The sequence below is a fragment of the Cyprinodon variegatus genome, unplaced genomic scaffold (genome assembly GCF_000732505.1).
Source record: "Cyprinodon variegatus isolate N-32 unplaced genomic scaffold, C_variegatus-1.0 Scaffold67, whole genome shotgun sequence".
NCBI lineage: Eukaryota > Metazoa > Chordata > Actinopteri > Cyprinodontiformes > Cyprinodontidae > Cyprinodon > Cyprinodon variegatus.
In genome coordinates this window covers 42,673-54,950 of record NW_015150520.1, presented here as the reverse complement: position 1 = coordinate 54,950, position 12,278 = coordinate 42,673, and the positions used below count along the sequence as shown (strand labels likewise).

General features: G+C 37.7%; 2 protein-coding genes across 2 annotated transcripts; both read right to left on the bottom strand.

Annotated features, from left to right (window-relative positions):
* Window positions 1-1,059: 1,059 nt before the first annotated feature.
* Window positions 1,060-3,228, bottom strand: psmg4 (proteasome (prosome, macropain) assembly chaperone 4). The gene is made up of 3 exons (XM_015371922.1): window positions 3,000-3,228; window positions 2,833-2,908; window positions 1,060-1,519 (listed from the first exon to the last, which is right to left on the bottom strand). The coding sequence occupies exons 1-3, from the start codon at window positions 3,174-3,176 to the stop codon at window positions 1,398-1,400; spliced, it is 375 nt and encodes a 124-aa protein (XP_015227408.1). The 5' UTR covers window positions 3,177-3,228; the 3' UTR covers window positions 1,060-1,397.
* Window positions 3,229-3,709: 481 nt separating this feature from the next.
* On the bottom strand, window positions 3,710-10,845 carry bphl (biphenyl hydrolase-like (serine hydrolase)). The gene is made up of 7 exons (XM_015371924.1): window positions 10,641-10,845; window positions 8,643-8,746; window positions 8,394-8,560; window positions 5,532-5,685; window positions 5,298-5,429; window positions 5,019-5,142; window positions 3,710-4,927 (listed from the first exon to the last, which is right to left on the bottom strand). Exons 1-7 carry the CDS (start codon window positions 10,721-10,723, stop codon window positions 4,837-4,839), a joined length of 855 nt encoding a protein of 284 aa, XP_015227410.1. The 5' UTR covers window positions 10,724-10,845; the 3' UTR covers window positions 3,710-4,836.
* Between the last annotated feature and the right edge of the window lie 1,433 nt (window positions 10,846-12,278).

The window sequence follows — 12,278 nt, the reverse complement described above, 5'->3', positions numbered from 1 at the left end:
GTCCCTTAGAAATGGCGATCTGATCATGATTTTCTATAGATTGGGCCATGATGTGCTATTCTTCTAGTCTCCTTCATGCTTTCAGACTTTTAAGTCTGAAAGTGAAGTTAGTTTCACAAAAATGTATTTAACTTAGACAACTTTTAGACAATTAGTGATGACATCATCGAAAAAGGTGTATTTTACTCAGGTTATCTGTGATATTGATTTTAAAATTCAAGTGTGATTCAAATGCAAAAAACGGAAGAAATCTGTAAAGAGGCAGACGCGTTCACAGCAGAGTATGTCCTAATTATTTTTGCACTAATTGTCAAAGACGCAATCAAGTGTTTGTGAATTTTTTGCCAACATGTTGGAAGACCAGACTTATTTCTTTTTAGGGAAAGGGCATAAGGATTTTTACATATACGTTTACCCTTCCTTTATTCTTTTGCGTTCTCTAACTGAAGTCCCTTTATGGCACTTTATCCTGAGAGGTGCGGTCAGTGTAGACGCTCTTTAAACATGACCACTGTCAAGGGGGGGGCGTATGATAGTTTTGGGACGTTACGAGCAGCCGGAGAGCACGGCAGATTTTTACACGTAGCCTTTAGAGACTTTAGGAGACAAATCTGAGAGCTGAATGGATATCAGGGCAGCGTTCTGCTGCATGTCTAAATGATGTATCTCAGCTTTTTTTAATTGCTTTATCTCAATGGCTCTGGCTTTTTTATTTTACAGATCAAAGAGGAGCTGTAGACATGACAGTATTTATTTTCTAATGTCGCCAAGAGCAAAGTTGTTGCTTGAATTACCTCCTTAATTAGCAATTATTTCCACTCCAGTCGTCACTGTTCGTTCACTGTACTTTTATCGTTATAATCCTGTTGTTTCCATGTTTAACATTAGACAGAAAGCACAATAACTTACTGTTATTCAAATAAAAATGTGTGAAGATTAGAGCACAGCTGCGTAGATCTGGCTCAGTTGTTAACTGTGAACATTTATACTATGTGAATACACAGTAGGATTTGTACATGTGCCATTTATTCATAATGTGTGGATTATGATCACCACAGGTTTAGAAGCACATTGACTAGATGAACCAGGTAACTTATTCATCCGGACAACAATTCAAACCATCTAAGTGTTGTATGACTCACTGGTTTGTAAGTTTAACAGGTAAATCAACAAAAAAAAAAAACAAAAAAAAAGACTCAGTCTCTAATGCTGTTTTCTAAGTGTTATTTTTTTAATAAGATGCATTTGTACAAAAAGCCATAGGCATACATGTTTTGATAATAAACCACTTAATTTATTCTGTCAATAAAAAGAACAGTGGATGTTATCGTTTTTGTGTGTTGGGAGTTTCAATGGGAGAAACAGGAACTGTAAGGTAAGGGGACGTCCCGTGTGTTTTAAAAGTTCTCAGGGTGAAGCTCCAGCTCCTTTTTGATCCGGTTTTCCACCAACAAACTTAGACTGGAGTCGGTCATGGGTAGACTGTAACTCACAAATACTTGCTTTTGGGTCCTTTTTGCTGTGAAGGAAAGCAGATAAATCTGTGATCAGTTTATTAGACCGATAAGCTTTCCAAAAAAAACATGAACACTGAGGAAATTAGCAGATTTTCAATTTATAATGTTAAAGACATTTGGAAATGGGACCTAAGTTTAGAGGTAATTAACAAATGTGTCACTGAAAGAAGAAAATGCGAGCTGTTTAGGCAGTAGAATGGAAGGCAGATCTTTTAGTTATCAGGCTCCTCTCCTGTGGAACCAACTACCAGTTTTAGTCCGTGAGGCAGACACCCTGTCTACTTTTAAGGCTAGGCTTAAAACTTTCCTTTTTTGATAAAGCTTATAGTTAGAGTGACTCAGGTTATCCTGAGCTATCTCTATAGTTATGCTGCTATAGGCTTAGCCTGCTGGAGGACATAGGGACCCCTATTTCGTCATCCTGCTTCATTCCATCTCTATTCTCCCACTCTGCAGAATCTGTTAGTTCAATCTCTGACTTAATGCTCTCTGTTTTTACCTCTGTTTTCACCTCTTCTGTTCCTGTTTGGCTGTGACCCCATCCTGGAGAAAAATATCAGCTGTTCTTCTGCCATCAACACCTTTGTTTATAGATGTTGGAGATCGGCCTGTTTTTTAGTGTAGTCCTGTTTCTCATAGCTCGTCTGCCTGGCTGTGTGTTTCCTGGATGGGACCGCCTTTCATTGCTGCTTTCTGTGTCACTGCTTCTGTCTCCTTGAACCCCAGTCGGCCCCAGCAGATGGCCGCTCACACTGAGCCTGGTTCTGCTGGAGGTTTCTTCCTGTTAAAACAGTTTTTCCTCTCCACCTTCGCTACAAGCATGCTTAGTTTGAGGGATTGCATTAGAGTCGATGCAATCAACTGGTTTTCCTTAGATAGAAAACTTTGAATCAGTTTTACTGTATGATCTGGTGAAATGTGTTGAAAATTGGCGCTATAAAAATAAACTGAATTGAATTGCACTTTTATAATGATAATTGAACTTTATTGATCTCGCATTGGAGAACTTAACCTCTGCATTTTACCCATCCCTTTGGGGAGCAGTGGGCTGCCATTGTGCGGCACCGAGGGAGCAGTGTTGGGTTAAGGGTCTTGCTCAGGGACCCAGGTGGCAGGCAGTGAGGATGGAACCAGATACTTGCAACCTTCTCAGGTTGCTCTAACCCACTAGGTCCTTTTCACTTTTGACAAAATGAAAACACAGCTGTTGCAAATTCAGCCAATAATTACCCTGCACCACTCCATGATTAAATACCACGTCTATTCATAGAAAAATAAACATTGTGATAAAGCAAAAACTGAAAATATCCCTTACCTAACCTCTGTGCCAAAGAGTTAGCAGCAGTATTAGACGGATCCCCCATCACTAGTGTAGATAACGGCATTGAATCCTGAAGGCAATAATGGAGAAACATTTAACGATGTTTTAGGACTACCTGCGACATGCGGGAACATGGCAAATAAGTTAGCTAATTTACTCACGTATCTGCTGCTCATAGAAACCGCCAGGTTGGACAGAACCGGAGCCGAACCGACCCACAGGAAGAAGCCGCCGTCCAGCTTCATCACGTGGAAGTGGACGACCTGCTCCAGAATCTTGTCGGAGAAATTATGCACCGAAATCCCTCTAAAGTCTGAACCATTCTGCATCTCAGTCATCCTGACGCGCTTTCTAACGCTAACATTTAAAACAGCCACTTCCTGGTTGGAGGAGAATGGCAGACTAAAGCAATCGATCTGAGATGGAACGATCAAACATCACAGGAGACTGATTGAACTCGGAAAACAATCGTGATGTATAAACATAATGATGTATGAGTGTTTTTTTTTTATTTTTTACTGCAAATAACAGTTTCTCTTTTTTTAAATGTAATTGAACGATCACCAAATGTTATTCAGTAAACGCTCTTTAATCTTGTATTGAACTGATCTAAATCAATGGACTGACTAACAATAGTCACAAATTCTACTTTGTTATTGTAGAAGACTTTGCTCTTGGCTAGAGAATGGTTTTCAGGGTCAAACATTTCTAGCAGCAACAATTTCCCCACTTTCAGATATATTTTTCCCCCTTTTTTTGGTCACACTTTAATGTTTATGATGATCAAATAAAATTGATGATCACATTTTATACATCATTAACTAAAAAAGATTAATCAAAAACTATACCACACTAAAAGAAGTTCCTGCATTCTATTTATAAAGGAAACATTTGGCCAGATGTATAAAGATAATGGCCCCAAATCAAAACAGCTGACTGTGCTCCTGGTTCTGCTCGAGGTTTCTTGTTGTTAGAAGGGAGTTTTTCCTCTTTACTGTCGCTACAAGCATTCAGTGTGAATGATTGCATGCAATAACTGGTTTTCCTAACATAGAAAACTTTAAATCAATTTGACTGGATGATCTGGTGAACTGTAAAGAGATGACTTGTGTTGTGAATTGGCGCTATATACATAAACTGAATTGAACTGTCATTCACAATGATATGACTAGTTCCTCTGTCCTTTTGAAAAAAATAATTTGCTGACAATGATATAATGTCCTGACTGATGTCTTCAAAAGTTTATTCAGTATTTCACATCTGCTAATAGTGATGCCATCGCATGAGTATATTGCTGCAACCAACAATTATTTGCAAATCGATTAATCTGTTGATTATTTTTTCGATTAATCGATTAATAACCGGATAGCCAAAGGTCCTTTAAAGATTTTTTACAAAAGTAAATCAGGTGAAACTAAAACTTTCGTACTTTAGGAGTTCCGGATAGAACATATCAACACATTTGTTTATATAATCTTTGACAATTGGTATAATTACTTCAGTAAGTGGGTCGCTGGTCAGCTACAGGCATGTTCTACAGTCTCTATACTCCAGTTAAAGATTAATTGATTACGGAATTAGTTGACGATTATTTAAATAATTGATTCATCAGGATTAATCTGATTAATTGTTTCAGCCCTATTGGAGTGCTTTCTCTCTTCTTTGCTTCAAATGTTTGGTTACATCTTTTTTTATTTTCCAAATTTTGACATTTAGGAACCAAAAGAAAACTTCTCTCAAAATGTCCTGATTTTCAACATTTTCCCTTCTAATTCTGGAGCTTTCCACCCCAATTTAGGAGATGGATAGGATAAAAGGAGATGGTGAGCCATGTTAGCAGAAAATTAGATCCGTTTTAATGGCTGTGAACAGATTGGAAGATCTCAGATTTTTTTTTTTATTTGTTAAAAAAAGAAGAAAAATAGCAAGACGATTACACAGAAGTGGTTCAGACAAAGATTAGTGTTTTCAAATTAAAATAATAAATGATGAATTGCTTCATTCTTCCAGAAAGTCTTCAACTAACTTGTTAAATTCCTCAGCATATTTCAGGTGGAGATTATGCTTTCCCTCTGGCATTAAATGCAACCTGGACAAAAATAAAACAAAAAAATCGTTTCGGCTCATCTTTTGCGATTAAATTAATGTGATAAAGATTTTTGTTTAAAACATCCTCTCACCTTGACCCTTTTATGTTTTTGTGGAGGTAGTGAGGGTGGAAGCTGGGAACCATGGGATCTTTCTCTCCATGGATGATCAGGGTTGGACAGCGGATTAGTGGGAGAAGCTCCATGCAGATGCTTCCTAAAAATGAAATGTAAAAGTAATCATTTAGCTTAAAAATAATTTAAATAAATAAAGCATAAAATTATTTCTTTTGTTTTCTGTTTTTGACATAAACAAGGAGGAAATGGTCATTTAAATGATGATGTTATTCCTCTGTTACATGGAGTCCTAACCTTCTGGTCTGTTTATAAATTGAGCAATGCCATCCACCCAGCTTTCCCATATTTTAGCAAATTCTTGGGCTCCGTACACTTCCTCCATGGGTTGCCGCATCCTTGTGCTCCACTTGGAGACATCACGGACCACTGGATGTACCCACAAATAATAAAAAAAAAAACACAACAGGTAAGAAAGAAATGGCTAGTTTAAAAACCTGCATCATTTCTAGACAATAAAAACTGCTGTACTGTTATAAAGCTTCAGGTCATCCTTGGAAACAAAGGCATTAGATCCCCAGACAACCATCTTATTTATCAGTTCAGGGTTCCTGGCAGCTGCAATCAGAGCAGTGATTCCACCGTCACTCCAACCCAGCAGAGAGAACTTCTTAAAGCCCAGAGTCTGCCAAATACATACAAAAATTAATTGCAAACTAAATAACAGACAAAAAACTCAATCCTTTGTAAAAGACTATGAGAATACATTTTGAAAAAGTATGCATTTTTGTGTTTTACCTTTCGTCATAAGAGAACATAAATTGTTTTATCATAAAGGCAGCTATTAGAATTTTATATGCCAGGCAGCCAGGCAGCTAGTGTTCAATCTGGATTAGAAATCTCCCTTTTCAAATCAGAACGACAACTTTTGGAAGTTTGCCAGGGAAATTTTAAAGCTTAAAACTGAGACATCTGAGCTTTAATTTGATTAGAACTGGATCAAGTTTAAAAAGACTCATGAGAGAAAACATGACATCAGTTTTCTGTCACATATTGGATTAGCTTCAGCATAGATCTTTTTATTAAAATAAATCAGGGTATTCAAATATCCCCTCTATAGTATTCTCTCAAAATAGAGATGCAGTTATTAACCTTTTGATCAGTTTAATTCTTCCACATAAATCAAGCGGATTATAATAAGCAACCCCCACCAAAACCACCACCAAAAAAAAAAAAAAGAACTATTCATTCAGTTATCGGTTCCATGGTTTCATTGTTTCCTTTATAACATTGTATGTACACTCAGCTGGTTCTACTAAGTCCTTTAGTTATAACCCATTCAATATCACAACAGGTGTTCCCCAGAGCTCTGTCCTCAGATTCCTATTTTTTAATTATCAATCCTCTTTGCCTTTGCAATATCTGCTGCACTGAAAAAAATAATGCAACCGCCTTTGGCATTTACTTAAGCATGTTTAGTTAATTTAACACAATCGTTTTATGTACTACCCAGCTAAAATGACAAAAATTGTGTTATAGTAACTAAATCTGTTTAAATAAATGCCAAAAACTGTTGCATTATTTTTCAGTGTGGAAATATAAAAATCACTGTTATGCATTTACCGTTATGCATATGACACCCAGCTCTATCTTACCACACTGCATAAAATTTCTAAACATAAGTACAAATTTCTAAAAATAAGGGTATTTACCCTTAATTTGAGCAGGTAAATAAGATAATCTGCAAATGGAATGATTATTTTAACTCTTAAAATACAAAAATGACGTATGATGACATAAAACAATATAACTGTTTTTGTTTATTTAAAATGTAAGTTGTCTTTTTCCATCGGCAATGAGTCTCACTTACCTGCTTTATTCGAGAAAAAGTATTCACTTTTCTTAAGAAAAATGGACTTAGATTTCAATTTTTTGCATTGTGGTAAGCAAAGCTCCACACTCCAGTTTTCCTTCCTAATCTCCTGCTCTTCTGAAATAAAATCATTCTTCACCTGCAGCTTCTTTACATACAACAATAAAAAAAATTAATTGATCCTCCTTGTGGGAACCAAAATCTGTATTTCTCCAAGCTGACAGTATCGTCCTTTCACTTAACAGGTCTATGGTCTAACTCTCACCTCAGGTTAGCACTTCATCCTCCACCTCTTACATCAGTAACATTACCCATTCTGATTATTTTTAATGGAGGCAGAGAATATGGCCCACTCAGACTCCATGTCTCCAGCCTCCCACGGTATCTGGGAGAAGCTCCACTGGAGGTGGGAGTTGAGCACATCCCTGACCGAGGACTCAACCAGACCTTGCCAGCAGATCCTCACTACTAGCTTGGGCATGCCAGGTCTGTACAGCTTCCTCCTCTTCGAGCATATCCAGCTTACCACAGCTTTGCCCCTCTATTCATCCGAGTGTCAAAGACATGTGCCCGGAGGTCAGAAGATAAGACTACAAAGTCGATCATTAACCTTTGAGCTAGGGTATCCTGGTAGCAGCTAGACACCCTGTCTACTTTTAAGGGTAGGCTTAAAACTTTCCTTTTTGATAAAGCTCATAGTTCAGTTCAAGTTATCCTGAGCTATCTCTATAGTTATGCTGCTATAGGCTTAGACTGCTGGAGGACATAGGGACCCATATTTCATCATTTTGCTTCATTCTATCTCTATTCTTCCACTCTGCAGAATCTATTAGTTTAATCTCTAACGTTATGCTCTCTCTGCTTTTTCTCATAGTAGCTATGCCTCTTTTGTTCCTGTTTGGCTGAGACACAATCCTGGAGAGAAATATCAGCTGTGCTGCTGCCATCAACATCTTTGTTTATAGATGTTGGAGATCAGCCTGTTTTTCCAGTGTCCTGTTTCTCTGACTGTGACTAACTGGATGTGCTCTTTTCATCATCTGATATGGGAGCTGGCTCAGAGCTCGTCTGCCTGGCTTTGTGTTTCCTGGATGGGGCCGCCTTTTTGTGTCTCTGCTTCTGTCTCCTTGAACCCAAGTCGGACTCGGCAGATGGCCGCTGACACTGAGCCTGGTTCTGCTGAAGGTTTCTTCCTGTTAAAAGGTATTTCTTCCTCCCCACCGTTGCTGCAAGCATGTTTAGTGTAAGGGGACCGAGGTTGGGGATGCCTGATCTAGTGAACTGTAAAGTGCCTTGAGATGACGTGTTGTTACTTGTTGCTATATAAATAAACTGAATTGAATTGAAATTAAAATGCAATGGTGGACATCCTTGTGCTTAAACATGGTGTTCATTATAGACAATCCGTGACTTGCACAAAAGTCCCGTAATGAAACACCATATGGGATCAGAGCTGTGGGGCCATTCCTCCAAATCACACCCCGCCAGGTTGTATTGTTATTATATGTTTAACAGCTCGCCTTCATTAGATCCACTCCATCCTTTGCATCCCTCTCAAAGAAGTCAGCAGGGAAATCTCGATCTGGGGGACGGGACTGTCCATACCCACGCGGGTCCCAGCCAACCACAGTGAAGCTTTCTTTGTTCAGAGACTTTAGCTGAGGACCGAAATCTGTCTTTGTGCTCCCTGTTGTGGTAAATTAGGATGTATTTTAGACAAGTTCTTGAAACACTTAATTGGAATGGTAAATCTGTATTACTTTGTTTACCTAGAGCACCAGGGAGAAGAAGAACGGCATGTTTCCCTCTTCCTGTTTGCTCGTAGTACAGATCAACGCCGTTCACATGTTGCCTGCCAGAGGACATCGAAGAGCTGCAGACAAACAATGTGCATCAGAAAAAAAATAAGGGGAGAGATGCTTAAAAAGTGTTTGGTTCAGAAGGCCATAATGATCACAACATGATAACCTGAACCATTTTGTGTGGGGAAAGAAAGAAAGAGAGAAAGATACCATTAAATTTAGAATAAATAAGTAAACCAATCTGAAAGAGTGGCAAATTCAAAAGATCCCATAGGCTAAAGCATGGCATGTGTCAGTTACTTATTCATTGTTTCCTTTATAACTTTTGTTTTTACTAAAAGATTTGATCAAACCTATCTTCCCCTTTTGTACATGCATTTAAACAAATAGTCACAAATGGTGTCCTTAAGACCAAATTGATTCTTTTTATTTTTCATTGGTAACTTTTTGGGTGTTACAAATGTTAAAAAGAAGCTAAAGTCCAAAGACTTACAAATATTCAGTAATCCTTTTGTTGACACCCCTTTAAAAGATAAACAAAATTCAAAACAGCCATGCGCCCAGCGGCTGCACTCTGGATTAAAGCAGTTAAACATACATCAATGTACCTGCATTCCACTTTTAACTTTTCAAAAACAAGTTTCTATTTGTAAAAGGACATTCGGCTTTGTTTATTTTTCCTTTCGCACAAATGTTTACATACATCCTACTTACAAAGATCGGGTATATAACACAGGATTTCCTAAGAACAATACAGTTAAAAAATAATTTAAGCCCGAAAATAGATGAAAAGTACTACTGGACTCTTTTTTTTTTTTTTTTTTTTGTATCTGGTTAGATGACATCACTTGGGGATTAGAAATGAAGCTGACCCACTGGAATTTGTAAACATCAAGAATTTTATATGAATTCTGAAGTTATTCCTAAGTCATATGTAAGTTGAACTATTTGAATGAGCTTCTCAGTACCTGGGAAACATGTAGTAGGCCCTTTTCTCTATTTTGGTCTGTACTGCAGAGCAATTTGCCCCAGTCCCTGAAAGGAGGAACTTCCGTCTGCCTGCCTTGTGATGAATGTGAGAAGAAACGCATCTGATGCAGCAATTCTTCCAGAAAAAAATTAGGGCCTGAAAATCATTTTAGCAGAACTTTTGTAACCAGCGATAATGCTTTAATAAGGGCTTCGCTCCACAGAAGAGTTAAGGGTCGTTCACAAGGCCATCTAGCAAAAACCAGTCTGCCCCACTTCTCTTTACAAACATTTTACTGTTTGATGGTAAAGAGAACTGCTGCTGTTTAATTGTAGGCCTATCTAGTTTTCAATAAATCCACAGTCTTCTAACAGATAGCATACGGTGAAATTGCTCTCGTACAGTTACCAAGGTAATCAACTAAAATACAGCCTTAAACATAAAAAATAAGTGACATTTAGAACATACATACTTGAATCTCCTATCAATAATTTCAAATCCATTTAAGCAGAGTTAGAGGTGCAGGCTTCTCTGTTGTTTTAAACCAGGGGTCACCAACGTGGCTCCTAAGAGTCTTCTGAAAATAGAACAACTTGCCAGTGGTCTAAGTTTGAAATTTTATTTTATTGCTCTTCTTTTATAATCATTTATAGAGAATTTCAAAATGACATTCTCTAAATTAAATTAATAAATTGAAACAATAAAAAATATGTTCATAATGTACTGTATTGGTAGCCCTTCCTATGAATCATTACCCTTGAAGTGGTCCTCAGCCTTAAAAATGCTGGTGACCCGTTTTAAACAGTTAAAGAAGGACTAGAAGAATGGCGCCATCTAGTGGACATAAACAGTCGCTGAAGTAAAAACAAAGCCGCGCCGCCATACGAAGGCGCAACTAAAGTCCTGTCTAACTGAAATCTTTGTTTAAAAAAAGTTTATAGATCCCTGTTCATTAGATTTAACCATAAACTACTGAACTCAATGCAAACAGTTACCAGTAGAGCCTCGAAGCCTCAACGATCGTCCTCGTTTCTCTGCTGCATTTAAACAAACGCTTTAGAGTCCAAAGAAAGGCCATCTGTCAGTCAGCGGAGCAGCTTCACGTTGGATTGAAGCGGTTAGAAACTGTCCACAGTCCACTCTGTCCGTGGGTTGGATGTAGGTGTTTATTAAGGAAGTGCAGGAGTGGGGCTCACTCTGCACACGTCAGGAGAATTTTGAAGCGAAAGTGCCGGAAAGAACGCAAATGCTTATTTTACTTTAATTCCTTTTTCATTGTAGAAAATCATTTTAAAGATGTGCATTGCCTCATGTAGTGACAAATGGTAATAATAATAATAATAATAATAATAATAATAATAATAATAATAATAATAATAATAATAATAATAATAATAATGCATTTCTTTTAAGTGGAAATTTTAAAATGTTTAGCTCTGTTCCCTTTAATTCATGTTAAGGACACTTCCCAGGTACAGAGAAATTCAAAATGATTTAAACACACTGAAGGTGAAGATAGCATCCAATTATTTATTAAAAGTATTGAGGATTAAATAAATGCAACCAGAAGGTGAGTCTAGCAGTGATTCAAAGATGTACCTCCTCCTCCTCAATGTCTCCCAGTTAGGGGGGAATTCACCATTATGCAATATAAGGCAGTTGCCTATGGCCCCAAGTTTATGAGGGCCCCATACAACTCTGTTTACTTATATAGTTACTACAACTATTCCTGATTTGTGCACATTTATTATGTTTTTGATAAAAATCCAAAAAATCACAATATTCAGCGACTTTTCAGACCCCTCTAGCACTTTTATTTCAGAAAAGCGCCTATTGCCAAATCTAGCAACTTTTTTATGCTAATGGATACATTGGCAACAACATATAAAAGCACCAAACTCTGCTCTCCAAAGCAATACTATGCCTCCTATGTCATGCAAATGGAAAATGGAGAACAGATTAGCAGATCATGGTTTGTTTAAAGTGAAAAGAAGGACTTGGTTATTTACTTTTGCCGTCGCCTTTTTGAAAACACAGGAAAGAGCAATCAGCTAAGTGAGTTTAGACAGTATGAAAAGTCAGCTGAGTACAAAACATAGAGGGGAAAACAACAAGAAAAGGGACAAGAAGAGAGGGACAAAACATAGAAAACAGAATGTATGTCTATTCTATGAAATTTCCTGCATCAGTATAATGGGTTTGTTTTATGTATTGTCTTCTCAATTCAGAGGCCCCCAGGCCTGTTTTTGCCTAGGGCCCCAAATTTCCTAAATCCGCCCCTACTCCTGGTAATGATGGATTATAAATGAAATTGATAAAACATTTGTTGATTATTTACCTCCATTTTTGGAGGTAAATAAACTATGTTTGAAGAAGCCATTGAAAAACTCCCTTTAATAGAAAGAAACCTCCAGCAGAACCAGGCTCATTGTGAGCGGCCATCTACTGAGGCCGACTGGGGTTCAAGGAGATGGAAGCAGATAATGAAATAAGTTATTTTGGTGCTCGGGCCCTGACAGAAGATGTTCATGTTGTGAATTAACATTCACTTGGATGAGTAACCTAGGAAAATTGGAGTAGTATTCGATTAAAGGCCTGAAAACTGGTGGTGGAATAAGTCAGAGGGTGAGTGG

Coding starts and splice junctions, on each gene's coding strand:
- psmg4 (XM_015371922.1), bottom strand. CDS start 3,176: ATGACTGAGATGCAGAATGGTTCAGACTTTAGAGGGATTTCGGTGCAT. Junction 2,909..2,999: donor TTTCTATGAGCAGCAGATAC/GTGAGTAAATTA, acceptor TATTGCCTTCAG/GATTCAATGCCGTTATCTAC. Junction 1,520..2,832: donor CTCTTTGGCACAGAGGTTAG/GTAAGGGATATT, acceptor TTTCCTTCACAG/CAAAAAGGACCCAAAAGCAA.
- bphl (XM_015371924.1), bottom strand. CDS start 10,723: ATGGCCTTTCTTTGGACTCTAAAGCGTTTGTTTAAATGCAGCAGAGAA. Junction 8,561..8,642: donor TCTTCTCCCTGGTGCTCTAG/GTAAACAAAGTA, acceptor TTACCACAACAG/GGAGCACAAAGACAGATTTC. Junction 5,430..5,531: donor TGACCTGAAGCTTTATAACA/GTACAGCAGTTT, acceptor GGGTACATCCAG/TGGTCCGTGATGTCTCCAAG.